The sequence below is a fragment of the Chlamydomonas reinhardtii genome, chromosome 6 (assembly GCF_000002595.2).
Source record: "Chlamydomonas reinhardtii strain CC-503 cw92 mt+ chromosome 6, whole genome shotgun sequence".
Lineage (NCBI taxonomy): Eukaryota > Viridiplantae > Chlorophyta > Chlorophyceae > Chlamydomonadales > Chlamydomonadaceae > Chlamydomonas > Chlamydomonas reinhardtii.
In genome coordinates this window covers 4,831,561-4,848,423 of record NC_057009.1, presented here as the reverse complement: position 1 = coordinate 4,848,423, position 16,863 = coordinate 4,831,561, and the positions used below count along the sequence as shown (strand labels likewise).

General features: G+C 61.9%; 5 protein-coding genes across 5 annotated transcripts; 1 reads left to right on the top strand and 4 right to left on the bottom strand.

Annotated features, from left to right (window-relative positions):
- Positions 1-3,822, bottom strand: CHLRE_06g278550v5 (uncharacterized protein). Its single transcript, XM_001695241.3, has 7 exons — positions 2,738-3,822; positions 2,397-2,573; positions 1,977-2,222; positions 1,632-1,833; positions 1,249-1,497; positions 743-1,015; positions 1-537 (listed from the first exon to the last, which is right to left on the bottom strand). Exons 1-7 carry the CDS (start codon positions 3,423-3,425, stop codon positions 21-23), a joined length of 2,352 nt encoding a protein of 783 aa, XP_001695293.1. The 5' UTR covers positions 3,426-3,822; the 3' UTR covers positions 1-20.
- A 66-nt stretch (positions 3,823-3,888) lies between these two features.
- Positions 3,889-7,402, bottom strand: CHLRE_06g278500v5 (uncharacterized protein). The gene is made up of 8 exons (XM_001695240.3): positions 7,182-7,402; positions 6,952-7,025; positions 6,587-6,728; positions 6,049-6,222; positions 5,802-5,877; positions 5,320-5,491; positions 4,952-5,072; positions 3,889-4,762 (listed from the first exon to the last, which is right to left on the bottom strand). The coding sequence occupies exons 1-8, from the start codon at positions 7,320-7,322 to the stop codon at positions 4,367-4,369; spliced, it is 1,296 nt and encodes a 431-aa protein (XP_001695292.2). The 5' UTR covers positions 7,323-7,402; the 3' UTR covers positions 3,889-4,366.
- A 53-nt stretch (positions 7,403-7,455) lies between these two features.
- On the bottom strand, positions 7,456-11,722 carry CHLRE_06g278451v5 (uncharacterized protein). Its single transcript, XM_043063222.1, has 10 exons — positions 10,874-11,722; positions 10,504-10,676; positions 10,287-10,351; positions 10,052-10,151; positions 9,776-9,946; positions 9,622-9,687; positions 9,434-9,496; positions 9,177-9,296; positions 8,738-8,907; positions 7,456-8,578 (listed from the first exon to the last, which is right to left on the bottom strand). Exons 1-10 carry the CDS (start codon positions 11,514-11,516, stop codon positions 8,467-8,469), a joined length of 1,683 nt encoding a protein of 560 aa, XP_042923928.1. The 5' UTR covers positions 11,517-11,722; the 3' UTR covers positions 7,456-8,466.
- A 124-nt stretch (positions 11,723-11,846) lies between these two features.
- CHLRE_06g278400v5 (uncharacterized protein) lies at positions 11,847-13,488 on the top strand. The gene is made up of 3 exons (XM_001695362.2): positions 11,847-12,017; positions 12,232-12,450; positions 12,653-13,488. The coding sequence occupies exons 1-3, from the start codon at positions 11,946-11,948 to the stop codon at positions 12,692-12,694; spliced, it is 333 nt and encodes a 110-aa protein (XP_001695414.1). The 5' UTR covers positions 11,847-11,945; the 3' UTR covers positions 12,695-13,488.
- Positions 13,489-13,828: 340 nt separating this feature from the next.
- On the bottom strand, positions 13,829-16,862 carry CHLRE_06g278350v5 (uncharacterized protein). Its single transcript, XM_001695238.2, has 6 exons — positions 16,632-16,862; positions 16,394-16,551; positions 16,035-16,133; positions 15,777-15,884; positions 14,975-15,154; positions 13,829-14,731 (listed from the first exon to the last, which is right to left on the bottom strand). Exons 1-6 carry the CDS (start codon positions 16,804-16,806, stop codon positions 14,240-14,242), a joined length of 1,212 nt encoding a protein of 403 aa, XP_001695290.1. The 5' UTR covers positions 16,807-16,862; the 3' UTR covers positions 13,829-14,239.
- Position 16,863: the final 1 nt, after the last annotated feature.

The following is a 16,863-nucleotide window of genomic DNA, read 5'->3' as shown; positions in this document are numbered from 1 at the left end:
CGACGCACCCCATCGAAACGTCAACTATGCCGGCCAGTGTGAGAGCCCATGGGCGGGAAGTAGGACGGTGGAGGCGGGGCCACAGGCCCCGGGGGCGGCAGCGGCGGCCTCGGCCCCATCGGAAAGCGCTGGTCTGAGTACGGCGGGCTCAAGATGGCGGGCGGCGGGTATTGCGGCCGGTCGGCCCGGCCCACAGGAATGCCGTGCAGGAAGCCGCCGGCCGAGCCGCTGGGGGAGCGCAGCCAGCCCCAGAAGCCGACGTAGTGCCCACCCGCCGGCTGCGGTTGCCGTGCCGCGCCGTAGCTGCCGTACCGGGTGCCGTACGGGTTGATGGGGTGTCCCAGCTGGCCCCCAACGACGGCGCCAGACGCCAGGGGCACGACCTGGTAGCCGTATGGAGCCGCGTGCACGGCGGGCGGCGCGCCCGGGTAGTAGTAGGGCGAGCCGGGGTGGTGGTGTGCGGCGTGCGGGTCGGCCGCGGCGGCGTTGGCGGCCATGCAGCAGGGCAGCTGGGCGCACACACGGTGCAGCTCATACCTGCGAGTGCAGCACGGAATGGGCATACCCTTACAACGTAGCAACACAATCAAACGCAGGCATAGCGTGCCCATTATGTAGACAGCTGGGACAAGGCAGATCTCAATGCTGCACAGCTGGCCCGTGCTGATGTGTGCCACCCAGCCCTCGCCGCGCCTCGCCGCGCCTTGCCTCGCTGCGCCCACCCTCCAGACCGCCCACCCACCAGGTGACTGCCGAGCTGTCCTTGTCCAACACGAAGCAGATGAAGAGCGCGTCCGCTATGTTGACCAGCACGCTGCACACGAACACCAGCACCAGCGCTGCCACAGCGCCCGCCAGGCCGCCCAGCGCCACTGCCGCGGCGTGTGTCAGCGGCGGCATGTGGCCCATGAACGCCGGCCACGCCCAACTGTTGGAGGCCAGGAAGTAGATGGTGTAGCCCCAAGCCGCCGCAAACGCCGCACCACCGCTGTGCAGCACCATGGGAAGATACCACCTGCGGGGGCGCGATACTGTACGTGTCACGCCGTGGGACACTGCCGGTGGCCCCCACTCGCAACTCACTAAGCTGGTAGTGCGCAGCTGAGCAGATACAGTGCAGCTGAACGCACAATAGCCGCGAAAATCGCAAATGGAGCCGTGCTTCATGGGAACGGAGGGGCCCGGCCCCATCAAGTGCACATTGGCTTGGGATGTTTGGTCCTCATAGACCCCACTGGCTCCACTCACCACATGTTGTATGCGTCCATGAAGTTGCGCCGCATCAAGTCCACCACCGCTGACGACGCCCGCCAGAAGCCCAGGCCGCTCATGGCCATCTGCACCGTGGCGAACTTGCTGATCTGCTCCAGCAGTGCCACGGCGCACCAGCAGCAGCAACCCAGTGCTGCTGCGGCGGCGGCCAGGCAACAGCTGATGCCGCAGCAGCCTGGCTGCGCGAAGGAGCCAAAGCCGTCTCCCCGGCCACGGTATAGGATCCTGCGTAATAGTAAACAGCCGCGACGGAAGGCTTTTGTCAGCTAGCTATAGCAAAGGCTCCAGAGACAGCCCAATATAGCAATACGCGGACGGCAAACATGGTGGTGGGCGCTGATTGTCCGACACGCACTCACCTGTTAACAACCGCCCGTGCGTATGACGTGGATCCAAGGATGGCGCTGGCGGCGCACAGCGAGCCAAACGATGGTCCCAGTGCATGCGCCAGCGATGCGCACAGCGCGCGGCCCGACCACCAGCCACTGCTGCTGCTGGTCAACGCGGCGCCGCTCTCGATGCCGGCGGCGCCGGGCAGATGGCTGGTCGGCGAGAAGTACCCTGTGGCAGGGAGAGCCAAGCACCATCGTTAATGCTGGCGCTGGAGAGGAAAGTGGCGAGCACAAAATCCTGCACAAGAGTGGGCCGCAGCGCAGAACCGCAGCCACGCGTTCGGCTCTAGGAATTCACGCGCCCGAACTCACATTGCGCAACCACACCGCTGACCACGAACACTTTCAGCTCAAACAGGAGCAGCACCGTCCAGGCCAGCGCGATGGCGGACGCGGGCGCGTAGGCGTGCAGCGAGGGCGGCGCCGACAGCGCGCAGCACGCCACGGCTGTGCCTGAGGGCGTGGCGCAGCGCGGACTGCCGCCACGTAGCGGGTTGGGCACCACGTCCCCTGAGGCGCCCACCACCGCCGCCGCCACGAGCATGAGCACGGTGGCACCTGCGGGCAGGAGGACAGTCAGGACACACGGCCCCAACGCTTCATAAATCTACGCCCTCTTTGCAGGGGCTCCGCCAGGCTTGACACGGCTTGGGAGGGCTTCAACCCATCCGCGCACGATCAGGACCATCCGCTCCTCTCCCCCCGCACACGCACACGCACGGCCACACGCACCAGCCAGCGCCGCCTTAAGCCCCGCCACCAGCGCCAGCAGCACGCTGTTGTGCCCCAGCGCCACCGCTGACACGGCCAGCAGCCGCGACACCAGCGCCAGCGACTCGCGGCCCACGTACAGCATCACCGCGATGGCGGCCGACACCAGCAGCAGCACCAGCGCCAGGCCGTTGCTGCCTGCCGTGCAAGGAAGGGGGTTCGGGGGATTCACTGGCATCAGAAGATCTTGCCAGCAAGCCGCCAATCACAAGGCTCTCTTGCCAAACCCCAACGACGTCGAAACTTGAAGGCAACGCGCCATCACCGTTCCCGTCCCCTGCCCCTTGCACCTTTCGGCTTACCCGCTTGCATGGCCAACATCGCGCTGGCCAGCGGCGCCCCAACCTGCAGCGCGCACGCCAGCAGCACCAGCGCCCAGGGGCTGATGCGCAGCGCCATCACAAACAGCGCCGTCAGCACCAGCGCCGCCGCCAGGCTCAGCAGCAGCAGCGTGCCGCCATAGTCCAGCAGCACCCGCGGAAGCGCGCTGTCGTCCTGAGGTTTCGCCGCCGCCGCTGCCGCTGTTGCTGCTGCCCCAGCCAGCAACTGCCGGAGGCTCGCGGTAGCAGCGGTGTTGCCGCTGCCCACACTTGCATCCACGACATCCAAGAGCAGATGCTGGTAGGCGGCGCGGCGTGTGGCGGGTGCCAGCACCTCCCGCACCTGCGCCATCCACAGCGTGAGCAAGCTGCCGCCGCCGCCCCTGCTCACACTGCCGCCCTCACCCGCAGCAGCAGCAGCTGAGGTTGCATCAGCGGTCAGGTATGACAGTTTGAGGGGGCAGTTGTTGGCGTCATCCAGGTAGGTTGGGCATGACAGCACTGACACGATGTCCGGGTTAAGGACCACCAGCGCGGCGGCCCAGCCCACTGTCAGGAGGATCAGCAGGCTGTACGCCAAGCCCCAGGCCCGGTCCCGCGGGGGCCGCTGGCTGTAGTTAAAATGGTAGGCACTGAGGAGGGGCTCATCGTGGCCGTGGCCGTGAGCCATAGCCAGGGCGTGGAAGCGTGCGAAACCCCACAGCCGCGCGTGCCACCCGCCGTCGGCCGGTTGTTGGTGGGCTCCCGCCGCGTGCGACGAAGTCTAACAGGACTTGCACCTCCCAAACGTTATGTGTCTCGGATGGTGTACGTTTGCGGCACGAGCCACGTGCAATTCTGCTGGGAACCGGTCCTGCTGCAGGCTGCAACTGGTCTTGCACAGCCGCGCCGCGCCCAAAGAAGTCACTAGGAACAACAAGGAGGTGGCTGCCTTAGGGAACAAAAATGGTTCTCGCAACGAAAAGAGGCCAGCGCACGTGTACTTGGAGGTTGGCACCTTCGCTCAGGCAGCGCTCTCGGAACTCCAGAACTTGTTGAACCGGGTAAACTTTTTGCTGGGAAAATGATGATACTTGGCTTGGGCCTCGGCAATAGTATTTTGCAAGACTCAAGACTCGACCGGTCGGCATGCAGTGCAGCCGAGCTTACAGAGCTGCGCACATAAGTATCTGTGACCTTTCCTGTGTGTGCTTGTGAAGACGTGAACTAGGCTAAACTTGATGGTGGCGGATCCATGCAGGACTCCCCTTCCATGGCTCAGCCCCAAAACGCAAATGAAACTTCTGCTATAGGCATAACATGCACTCAAATCATACGCCACCACTACCTAACAAAGACCTTGCTTCGGCGACTGGGCATGTGGCATCAGATGTGGCATGCAATAGAGAAAGTGACTTTAAACGCTGACACTCCGGCCTTTGAACTTACGTACAGAGCGCTCAACAATGCCGCCCAAGGTACCAATGAATAGCAGCTGTCACCCAACCATCGTCACCGACCCGCCACCGTGTCCCGGTCTGCGCCGCCCCGTCCCGTCTTGCACTTCTGCCCGCCGCCGCCCTGCCCCGCTAACGCTTTGCTGACTACTTCAGAAAACAATTGCATCCACCATTACCCGTCTATTACTGCAGGCTGGCCTTCCGCCTTACGCTTTGTGCCGCGAGCATCCTCCTCTCGTTTGCCACCCTCTCCTGCCTCCACCCTCTCCGCTGCAGCGCCCTCTGCGCCGGCGGCAGCCTCCGCTCCACTGCTCCCGCCTGCCGCGTTGCCGGTACCCGCCACGCCAGCCTCCGCCTCCACCTCCGCCTTGACCGCTGGCTGCTCGCCGTCAGCCGCGCCGCCCTTGTCCGTGTTGTGCGCCCCTCGCCCCGCCCCCTTGTCGCCTGCCTTGTCCTTGCGCTGCTGCTCGTCCTTGGCCTGATGCGAGTACTCGGCCCGCTTGCGCATGGGCAGCACCGAGTCCAGCACCGTTGCCCAGTCTCGCCGCGCGTACCACTCCACCAAAATCTGTTAGCACGATGGTGACGAAGGCAGTTCAAGGAAGGATTCGGGCACGGTATGGGCAGCGGAAGCAGGTCACGCCTTGCCCAGTGGTGCATTTAACCCTGTGTCAACCAGTGTCACTCCGTGCCACTATGCGCACGCCTACCCGCACGCGCCCACTGCCCTATGACCATGCTGTACGTTCCCCCGCACCTGGAACACGTGGTTGACGGTCAGCACGGCGCGGCTGGCCAGCTGGACGTGCTTGGAGATGGGTAGCCGCGCGGTGGCAATGCCGGCGGCGCGCGCCGAGCCCTCGCATAGGCCCTTGTACCTGCAATGACGGGGCACGTGGAGACGCATGCAAACCAGATGAGTGCAGCCATCCACACATATGCCAGCATCTCTCACAGCCCCCAGTACCGTACCATCCCCGCCACGCGGCCCAGGCGCTCGCGGCTCGCACCCCTTCAGGCACAGTCCTTTGCTGGGTGGCCTGGTGACCAGCGCTCCACCCACGCACCACCCATGCACCACCCATGCACCACCCACACGCACGCATTGGCCTCCGCCCTCCGCACCTGTTGTGGTCCACGATGCCGCCGATGATGTAGGTCTTGGCTGGGTCCAGCTCCTCCAGCTCGGTGCTGGAGTCGGCGGTCAGGTACACCAGCTGCCCGCGCGCCTCCTCGCTGCCGCCCAGCAGCTCGCTGTAGTGCTGCGGCGTTCGCGTGACGGACCAGTTCTCCAGGCCTGTGCAGAGGCCGAGAGGGGCGGGGGTGGCGGTTTTAGGGAGGTAAGGGCGGGAGGGGAGAGTGCGCATGACAGATGCTGGCGGTGTCAGTGGATGGCGTGCTGCCGGTAGCAGTGGTCGACGAAGCCGGGCAGGTGCTGAAACATGTTTGCGGGGCGGATACGGTACAGAGTCTGCTCCTGCGGACCCGGTCCCGCTCTAGCAGTCTACCATCATCGAACACGTCCAAGGGTTTTGGCTAAAAAGGTGCCCAGGGTTGGCCCGCCCCCTTGCCGCCCTTCTCTGATTGTTCGTGTCACCGCCACGCACCAGAGATCATCTTGTTGGCTGTGTTTGCCACCGCTCCCTTGAAGCTGGTCAGCATCATGTGTACCGGCTTCTCCACCTAGGCAGTGGAGCAAGCAGGGGAACAGCACCGGCGTCAACGCGCAACGCCTTCGTCATGAGTTCCATACTGCACCTGCGTGACATCTTGTGCCGGGGGCCAAGCTCCAGGTAGGAGGTAGCAGCACCCCCGGCCCCGCCCCCGCACCTGCTTCCACCCCCGCCCCCGCACCTGCTTGTTGGCTGAGTAGCTGAAGCTGAGCTGCTGCACCAGGTGGCGGATGTCGTTCTCCGTCATCTTGTCCTCCCAGTCCAGGTCGATCACCACCTTGGGCCCGCTCTCCAGAGACGCCTTCAGCCGCTCCTTCAGCGCCTTCTCTGCCTCCTTGTGCGCATTAAGCTTGGCCTAGGGATAGGGGAATGCGGGAGGTGCCGACCAATGCAAATGTGATCCTCTCCATTAAGCGCAGTCTTGACTCCTCCTCGCCGCACACAGGCGGCCCACACCATCACTTGACCCACGCAAGATAACCGCATTGCCGACTCCTTCATGCGCAAGAAGTATCGGGTCCTCGGGGCTGGAAGTGGGTTGAAATGAACCACTCCAGCCCCATTAACATTCCATGCGCCCCACACAGCCTACGCCACGTCACCCTTCCCCATCCCACACAGCCTACGCCACTTCACCCCACCCCAACCCACACAACCCACGCCAATTCACCCTAACCCACCCCACATAACCTGCGCCACTTCACCCTACCCCACCCCACCTGCTTCTCCTCGCGCATGGCCTTCTTCTGCTCGTCCGTCATGGTGGCAAGCTCCGCCGCCTTGCGCTCCTTGGCCTCAGCCTTCTTGGCGGCCTTGGCGGCCTTCTCGCGCTGCCGGTTCTCCTGCCGCTTTGCCAGCATGCTGCGGTTGGGGGGAGGGGCAGGCAAGGAGATGTGCGCAGGCGGCAGCTGAACTGCCGGTACTGGCGTGTCCGAGCCCGAGCAGTACACAGGAATGGCTGGCATGCCGGCACTTGACGGCGATGTGTACGCCGTACAGAGTCCACTACAGCGTCTCACACGGTGCCCCATGTTCTGTAGCCACGGGTAGCCGCAGGTCACAGCCGGGAGCAGCCCCCGCCTACCGCTCCAGCCGAGCCTTCTTCTTCATCTGGCTCTTGGTCATTGGAGGACCAGCGGCGGCGACATCGCCACCCTCCTGCAGGTTCGAGTGCGACCGGCGCCCGCGTGGGCCTCGGGACACAACTAGCGAGGACACAGTGCAAAGCCGCGGGTGTCCGAGCCCCAGTCCGTTACCAGTTGGTTGGGAGTCCCCCTGACCGTGTGCCATTCCCCTAATTGACCGCATTTGCACCTGCCCGCCAGCACCACTGCCCAAGTCCTCGCTGCCGCCTTCGTCGCCACCGTAGAGCTGCGCCTCGAGCTCGGCCAATTCGGCGGCATCCTCAGCCGCCTCCACTTCATCGGCAACAGTAGCCGCTTCGGCATCAGCCATTGTGCGTTAGTGCAGCTAAACAATTCAACAGGTCAGCGCGAAAATCGACTGCAAATATATGATAGTGTGTATTGACTGCAGTGGACCCCTTGCGGCTCGCCCTAAACTGGTGCTGCAATTATGTTGGTGCTATGCGACATTGAAGTTACAAACAGATTTGCGCGCGAGATTAGGGTTGCAATGGCAATGACACCGCCGCCGGCCGAAACCCGCAGCATGTTGCGCCCTGCGGCCCCTGCCCCTGCGCCCCCTTACCGCTGCATCGTGCTAGGGGCTGCAAGGCCCCCTGCTTCGTAATCAGCCCTCGTAGTCCAGCACTTCCAGCCACTTATACCACCTGCACCTGCTTCCTTGTCAACAGCGGCCTTCGCGCCAGTATTATTATCGTGTGGATTGCCTTGCATCCCCAAGGTTCATGCCGTGCGGAGAGATCCCTTACCTACAGTATGATGATACGGTGCCGTTCATATCACCGACGTTCTGACATCTATAAACCGGTACTCAGGGTCTCAGGCATCAGAGTCTTGGCCCTCCGCCCCTCCCGTGGTTCCCAAGCTGCGCCTCCTGCGGAGCACATACGCGCAGACCCCCAATGAACCGCACATCACTTCTGAGAGTGATGCGATGCTTTATGACGTAAGTCTCGCATGCATACGCAGTTGTGCACCTCCTGCGCGCATTTGTGCGCTTATCCAAGTAGGCAGCAATTCCATACTGTGGTAATGCCGCCGATGCATCCATGCCACACGGGGCGCACAAAGAGCAACACAAGTAGCAAAAGTGTCCCCCCCTCTTCAGGCCGTCCCAGCAAACGGTCCACATCCGTTCGCTATGTTAGGCCAGCGGCCTGTACCAATAAACATTGCCACGAAAGTATGGCCGCCCACACCTCTGATCTACGGCTAAACCTGCAAGCATCTGTAGTCCATGACAACATGAGCATGATACGTGCATGCTACCCTAACCTCGCACACTAATGCACACGCTTTCTGCTTTACGGTCAGCTTATACCCACTCCACCGCGGGCCATCCTACGTTGCCAGCCGATGGCTGCTTGGCGGCATCCCACCCAGGCCCATGGCAGGGCGGCACTCATACCGCCGAGCGCTGGACATCACGGAGCCCGCTACATGTTCTCGTGGGCTTACACGGACCCGGGCAGCGGCTCCTCATCGTTGCCCAGGCGCGCCAAATGCAGGTAGGCGTCAGTGCCGTAGCCCTCCATGGAGATCATCTGCAGGTCGCCGCCAAAATACCTACGCAGTGCGCACACAACAAGTGTGTGCAGGAAAAGTCACTAAGGTTGCCGAGGTATTGGCAACTGAGTTGCGAGTGCAAGGGGTACGCCGACGCTGTACGCACGTCAAAGTCTAACCCCAACCATGGATTTCCACACCAAACTCTCCCACGCTCACCGGGCGTAGAGCCGACTGAGCGGCAGTCCACAGCCGTACCCGGCCAGCACGGCGGGCATGTTGGAGGTGTCTATGTCCACCTCGGGCAGCGGCGAGCGGGCGGTGGTGTAGAGGTAGGTCCAGATGCGCTGCAGGCCCGAGCGCGGAATGCCGCCGCCCTGGTCTGACACCTACGTACAGAGCAAGCGAGGGGAGAGCGTGTCGCCGACATGCAAGCAGTGGGGATGTCCAGGAGCATACGCTTAGGCTGGCCACCAAGTGATTGTCGGTTGGCATTGTGTTCCCACGCCCGCGGGGATCACACAATCTTTAAAGGGTTTGGTATCGACGCACCCCGGTTCGTTGGATACATCCGCAAATCCGCTACAGTCGGCACTCCCAGCAACCGTCCCCTCCTGCCCGCTGCTCCTGGCCACTGCAGCCGCGTGCAGGTGCGCACCTTGATGGTGACGTCCTCCAGGCCCTCCGCCACCACTACCTGGATGGCGGGCGGCTCCGAGTCGCTGTCGTTGAAGCGGTCCTGCACCGCCCGCAGGCTGTTCTTCACCAACTCAAACACCTGCGGGGGCGGACAGCCGGGCCAAGAAACAGCGGTGAGGCACCCAATGATCCGGCTCTGCAGGTCGCTGCACCGTGTGCGCGTTCAGTCACTATCATCGGGGTTCGGGCGCAGTGCGTGGCGCAGTGATGCCTCACCATGTGGTGCAGGTGCGAGGGCACGTAGGCCATCGTGAGCTCGCTGTTGCCCAGCATCTTGACCTGGGGAACGGGGAGGAGGAACGGCACGGTTCAGAAGAAGCATGCGCGCAGCCGCCACTCTGACCATTCTCGCCCACCGCGTAATCCGTCCAGGCTTGTACTTGTATCCGTGTATGCGCACACACCTGCGGCGCGCTGCCGTACTCCCGAAAGCATATGGCCCGAGCCTCTGCGACCGCGTCGGACGCCACCTGAACAATTGCGATAGCATCCAATTAGCTTCAGATTGCTGCAACTTATGTCCACGGCCGCCGGCCCGCATCCAGACGCGTGACGCACCTGGAACGGGTTGCATTTGGTGTGCACCAGGCCGATGTGCTCGGGGCGGGGCGGGTCGAACATACTGATGTGGTGGCCGGCCAGGAAGCGGATGGCGATGCGGGACAGAAAGAATGTGTCCAGGAAGTGCTGGATTTCGCTCTCGCGCGCCTCGGTGGACTCGCCCGTGCGCTGAAGGGACAGAGCAGGCGCGATGGCGGTGCGGGTTCGTAAGTGTGCCTGCTATGCTACGATGCCGTGCTTGTTGTGTCTTTGCTTTGCTTGCCGTGTTCTCACCTCCAGCTCCCGCTTGTAGACCTCCACTCCCTTGGCTATGGCCGGCACCACGTTGTTGTGGCGGCGGAAGGCGTTGGACAGCATGGCCGTGAACTTGACGCTGTACACAGTTGGTTAAAGGCAGGATAAGATGGAGGCAGGTGCGTTTGGCAAGGACAACCGGCCGAGCAGGGCAGGAGCCTTGCGTTAAGGTATCCTTGGTGCCTGGCCAACCGTCGGCCTTGATCGAACCTACCAGTCCACGCCGTCCTTGATGGCCGGGAACGACCTGAAGTCCGCGAACGACGCCGTGTACCATCCCTGCGGTGTCCATACAGTATGGGGTGGGGGCCAAGAGACGAGAATGTCCCAGCAGCAACAGGGGATGCACGGTGTGGTGCTCAAAATGGAGGCCTGTTGTAACCCACCGAACTTAGTGTGAGCGCAACCCCTCTTCGCGCTCTCAATCTTACCTTGACCCGGCGCACGTGGGGCTCATTGGAGAGGGCCTCGGGCAGGTTGGACAGGTCCTTGAGCCGGTGCGCAAGGCGGATGGGGATCTCGGCGTGCAGGAAGCGCGCCGACAGCAGCATCTGCCGTTCCAGCGGCTGCGTGCCGAAGTCCAGCAGGTGCTTCAGGCTTACGCCTGGGATGCAGTTAGAGCAGGGGGGGGGGGGCGGCGATGAGAGGGAGGGCGATGTCAACGGGGTGGGAGGGCTACGGGTAGAATGCCGGCTGCCATGCATGTGCGACATTTTGCCAGTAATGCCGTGGCCTGCCTTCCAGCTGCCCGACGCCAGTATGCACCCACAAAATGCCGTACCATGCGATCCTACCACTCACCTGTCTGCTTTTTGTGCGCCGACTTGTCGATATCTGCCTGTAGGCTAGTCGGCACTGTCTGGTATAGTCTCCGAGAGGTTGTCGCTAGCTCTGTTACCAGCGCATTCTGCGCGGCCCAGGCAGGTCGCCCCAGGTCGCTAGGGCTCCAGCCGCGTGCATGTGGCCAGAGCCCAGCCCGCAGCCCAGGCCCCTGCGCCGAGATTGCTGGTGGTGGCGCGGATGGTGCCGAGCTCCAACGTGAGGTCGGCAGCTGTGTGCTTAGGTCCCGTTGGCTCGTGTGCTGTCTTTGCAGAAGGAAATCCGGAGGCGAGGGCACAACGCCAGCGTCTCTCCCCGCTGTGCAGCCCGAGGATCGGCGTGGAAGCAGCTTAAAGCCCGCACTGGCACAGGTCAGGTCGCGCGCTGATGACAAGCTATCAAGGTGCCCGCTGCTAGCCGCCTGATGCTTGCTAGGGAATCCGTCCGCCCAAGGTGTGGAGTCGTACGCCGGTTGGTGAGAGACTGCGGCGCTGCGTGCGGTGCCGTTACCGACTCTGGGGCCACTTGCTACCAAGAGCCGAATTGATCTCCCGAGGATCGCAGATTGAGGGGCAAAGCTAAGGCATGATGCTAGCTGGGCCAGCACTGGTGCCTCACGCCCCATGACAACGTCGCTACGCGCGGTCCGCCCTGGACTGCCACGTGCGGTCTAAGCCCCCTCCGGCTTCGCAAAGCCAGCTGCTCTACACGAGCTCCAACATGTATTATTTATCAAGCCGTCGGCAGGGTGCTCAAGACTGCCCTCACGTATGCCGTGCGTGTTGAGAGGGTCAATGGGTTATCTGGCTCTAATACTTGACATGAACTGTTCGCATCAACGACAGAGGTGAGATATGTTTTGCGCTGGAAACGGTGCTTCCATCCCGACACTGGCCGGGATGGGCCGACTAAATGACCAATAGTTGCTGTTAATAGTTGCGCCCCTGTAAATAAAGCCAACATTATACCTTGCAACTAAAGCAACTTGGCTGCCCTTCTTGACAGCCGGCCGCCTATTAAGCCCTTTCAACCTTTTGTACTCATACTATCAAAAATGGCCAAGGGCGCGCGCAGCAACTCGCAAAAGAAGCTCCGGACCCAGCGCCGTGAGGAGGTGACCGAGAAGGTGTGCATGTTGCGCGCTCTGGCGGTCGTCCTCTGGGGGTCGTGCAATGTTGTTATGGAGTGGCGGATTGCGGTTGTTGGTGTGCGTTGCTGAGGCTGAGCTCGCGGCGGTGAGCGGCACCTCCGCCGTCGACAAACGCACTGACCCCCTGGCGTGCCCAGCTGGAGTCAGCCTGTAGTGTCTTACGCACAGTCCGTGTGCCATCCCGCTGCAGACAAAGTGGCTTGCAACGGCTGAGGAGAAGCGTCTAGCAGCGCTGGCGGCGTGCATGGCCGCGGAGCCCCTGGAAGTGCCCAAGCCGGAGGGTGATGACGTTGCAATGGAGACGACAGACAAGCCCGTGACGGTTCGTGTGGCCAAGAAGCAGAAGCTCAAGGGCGCTGTCGTGAAGAAGGGCAAGAACGGAAAGAAGGTCTCGGTACTGGCGGGCAAGGTGAGCGGCTCACGGTTGTGACGCGTACGATCGGGGTTGGGGCCTGGACGCCTGGCTGCCGCTGGGGTAGACTGCGGTTTGAGGGGCGGTGTCGGACCCCATCCGGGGCATGTGAGTTTCTCACTGACACCCCCGGTAATTGCTCCTTGCAAGACGTTTCTCCGCGTACAAACCCTTCCTACCCATGCCTTTGACTTTACAGAACCAGTTTTACAAGAAGGGCCGCAAGGGCAACCGCAATTAAGTCGATGGCGATCGGCTCAACACGGGCATTGGCGTCAGCAACACGCTGCAGCTGCCATGCAAGGTTTGGCCGGGAGCCAGTGCCTTAAACATATGACGTGTACATTAGATATGACTAAAGAGCAGGTATCTACACGCGAAGCCGGGCTGACTGGGGTTCAGGGTCAGAGCTGTTGACAGACACGAGATACAAGGTAGCATAGCAACGCATGGAGGACTCACGTACGTCGGGTTCCAACAGGAGGTGGGGATATGTTGAGTCGGACAAACGGAGGCCGAGCATGCCACACCTGCACTGTGGCTGTCTGAAGCGAGCCCACCAGCAGCCCCGTTTTGTCGTGACGTGGGCTGTTAGCGAGGGCAGGGCCGGTGGGCGGAGTCCAGGGTTCGTCCACATCGGGCACATGCTGCTTTGGTGCAGTTGAGCTGGAAGAAGAGTTAGGAGCTTTGGTTTTATGCACAGCCCTTGTGAAGCACGAACGCAAGAGGCGTGCTACGTTTGGTAGAAGCAATTGTTGGGTTGGTGTAGGCCCGTGCGTTGGTCATTTGGTAGGTGCGTAGGGCTGGCGCGGCATAGGAGAGAAGTTTCATCATACACAGCCAGTGCGCAAATAGAAGCGTCTTAGAGCTTGTAACGTGCAGTCTCTGACGCAGACAAGAGACGATGCCATACGAGTCATAGGACTGCGCCAGCTCGGGACCGTACGATGCAGTAGCCTTCGCAGTCGTGCGCAGCCGTGCGGCTGCCCACCCTCACCCCCAGAGACGTAGTTAGATAATGTGACTGCTCTCTCTCTCTCTCTCTTGGTTGCTCGTTTTGCATCCATTGAAACTGTCCACGTCTGCCGCATTCCTGCGCTACTGACTCTTCATTTCCTCCTATGCTGCGTGCTAGCTCCGACAGCCTCTTCTGGTACAGTGCGCATTCGTGCGATGGGATAGGGTAAGTGGCAGGTTGGCGAAGTTCCGTGGTGTGCAGCGTATTCCCAGACCTCAACATTCAGTTTGCAACGTCAAGGCAAGATTGCGCAGCTGGTCTACAGCCCGAGACATCGCTGACTTGCCGGCAGACTGCAGTTTGCTGATACTGACATGCGCTATCACTAAACTGGCGCGGGGCTGCTCCCGGGCAGAGTTATTGATGCGCATTCCTCACGCGCCGGGCGCCCGGCCAGGCGAGAGCACCAGACATGCGGCTTTCACAGCATCGTCGACTCCAGGGGTCGATTCATGTGTCTGCATCAATTTCAGCCCAACGTTCAATTCTACCGCATGCCTTACTCCGCATTCGGCCAGCCGTGTCTCTTGCAGCGGCGGGACACTCTTATCAGATTATGGCGGTCGTGCAGAAACAAACCAAGTCGCTTTCCACGCTTTGCCTTTGCCCGCTACCCAGTATACCCCTCAACCGCTGCCTGGTATCCCATGTAGCAATGTCATGCGCCATGTGCCCACTACTTTCATACTGTTCTTAAACACTCCTGCCTGTTAATAGCCCCACTCGCACGCTCACATCCACACACTGCGGCCCCCCAAGCAACCCGCATCATACGTCAATGGTCTTGCTTGCGCTGTATGCGTCCGACGGCGCCTGTGCCATCACCTCGTCCCGGCTCCGTGACGGCAGCGCCAGCGGCTCCCGTGGCGGCGGCAGCGCCTGCGGCGGCGGCGCAGCCGCCCCGTTGCCATTCCCTTGGCTGTCCACAGTGGGGAAGAGCTGCTGGCGTGCGATGTCGTGAAGGCGCCCGAACAGCTGCTTCTTCACGGTGTCGAAGGCCTGCTCTAGCCGCTCCAGCTCATCGGTGGCGTTCTGGTTGTACAAAAACAATCCGTAGTACAGCTCAAAGGAGTCGTTGTTGGTGTTGTTCACCAGGTTCAGCAGCGCCTCAAAGCCCTTGGTGTTGATCTCCGTGGAGCGCAGCTGCATGGTCCCCAGCACGCGGCCCACGGTGTGCGTGATGAACTGAGTGGAGGCGGCCTGGCGGTCGTGCTCCTCGCACGTCATCTCCACCATGTTGCAGCCCTCGTCGCGGAAGAACTGCCCAGGGCAAAGGCACGGCGGAGGACAATCAGACAGTATAGGTTGCATTCGTGCCATGTACAACTCACGTACAGACGCTCGGGCTGCGGATGAGCCGCCGAACTAAGGATGCAGTAAGCTAGACTGCGACATGCTGCGGCGCCGCTCAGGCACCACACAACGTGCTGTCACGCCGTCTCAGACGGCTGTATGCCTCCGCCCGTTCGCCCGTTTGCGCACGCGATTTGTGCATGCACGCACCTTGAGGAAAGTTTCCACGCGGCGCTCCCGCTTGGGGTCTGCCCCAATGCGGACCTTCTCATACATAAAGTTGAGCCCCGCCCAGCTGCCTTTGCCGCTGTCTGGCCCGAACATGGGGTGTGTGCACAGGATGTCCACCTCCGAGGGCAGCTCCCGCAGCAGCAGCTGCTTAGGGAACACCTGGGCGGGCGAGCATTGGTTGGACTGGGTTTAAGCGATGCACTGGCGCTTATTGCGTGTGCGCAGGTCTGCGGACATTCATGGCCCTGTGAGTCCGACCGGGTATGTACCAAAGTTCCTGAAGTTGAAGTACGGCGTGCTACGCCCGAGGTACCGCCTCAGAGCAGCAGTTGCTGTCTGGTCCGCAATGACGCGCATGTATCACTACAGCAGCGTACGCATGATGCCTGACCCAAAACAACTGCATCCCCCTTGCGCTTTCCTTCCGCAACTGCATGCCGTTAGCAGTGCATTCCGCTACCCTGCTATTGAACATCTTACCGCTGGTCTGCCCATTGCGTCCCCGTGCCCGTGCCCGTGCCCGTGCCCATGCCCGTCCGCGTCCCCGTCCCCGTCCCCGTCCCCGTCCCCGTCCCCGTCCCCGTCCCCGTCCCCGTCCCCGTCCCCGTCCCCGTCCCCGTCCCCGTCCCCGTCCCCGTCCCCGTCCCCGTCCCCGTCCCCGTCCCCGTCCCCGTCCCCGTCCCCGTCCCCGTGCCCATCCCGGTGCCCGTCCCCCACCCCGTTGTTCCCCGTCCCCGCCGGCGTTTCGACCGCTCCCCAATACCATCCTCCTCTTCCTCACCTTGACTGACAGCACATCCACAAAGAGCGTGTTGCGCTTCAGCCGCTGCACCGGCACGCTGCGCAACACCTTTTCCGTGGACAGAATGGAGCTGGCCAGCAGCACAACCTGTGGGTGATGGCAAGTACGACGTCAGCCCCGGCTCTCAGATTCATCCCAAAACCTCAAACCCCGCGTCTGTCACGCCCAGTGTGCAACAAGCTAGCCAGGCAATTAAGCCATTCCCCCTGCGGGCCGCGAGCCAGTGCACGCACGCACCTCTGGGTGCTCCTCGCAGAAGTCATCCAGGTCCTGGTAGTACTCCACGCCAATCTTCTTGGCAATGTCCTCGTACGGCGAGCGGGATGTGGCAATGACCTGTGTGAAACCCAGCCATTTTGACAGACTTCAGCGCATATAGTGTAAGGACCATCGCAACTGAGCTGACCTCCCGGCGGTGGGGTACGGCTGCACGGTACCACGGCGCACACCATCTTCCCATAAACCACGCACGCGTAGCTGCTTTGGTTGCCGCATGCAGCCTCTGCATACAGCCCCCTGCACGAATCTCACAACGCATTGCCCTCGTTGCGCACGGCTGCCTTCTTACGCGACCTGCCTTCCCGGCCTGTGCGCACCTGGTGGCCTCTCGCAACAAGACGCTTTGCGAGGAACTGCCCGAACGTTCCAAAACCGACAATGCCGACTTTGAGCTTCTCCTTGTCGCTGATTCGTTGCTTCATCCGGTGCTCAAAATCAAAGGGCTGTGCAGCGTCAATGGCCAGCACCCGGACGCCTGCACAGGCCGATTACGCACACCCAGATCAATCCCCACATCGCCATTTCTGCCCCCTGACATATAAACCTTCAACCTACCTCGTGCACGCCTCCCAAGCACACGGCGACAAGGCACTGAACGCGCCGCGCCCGCGATGGTCCGCGTCGAGCACTCCGCTGCTGCCAGGATTGGCACTAGTGAGGCGCCTGATGTAGAACAGGATGAAGATGTGCATGTTGGCACGCTCGGCGCCAGCGGCCTTGCCCGCAACATTCTCCGTCGTGCTTAACCGCTACCTTTATAGTGTTTCTTTTTAGGTACAAGTTTGCA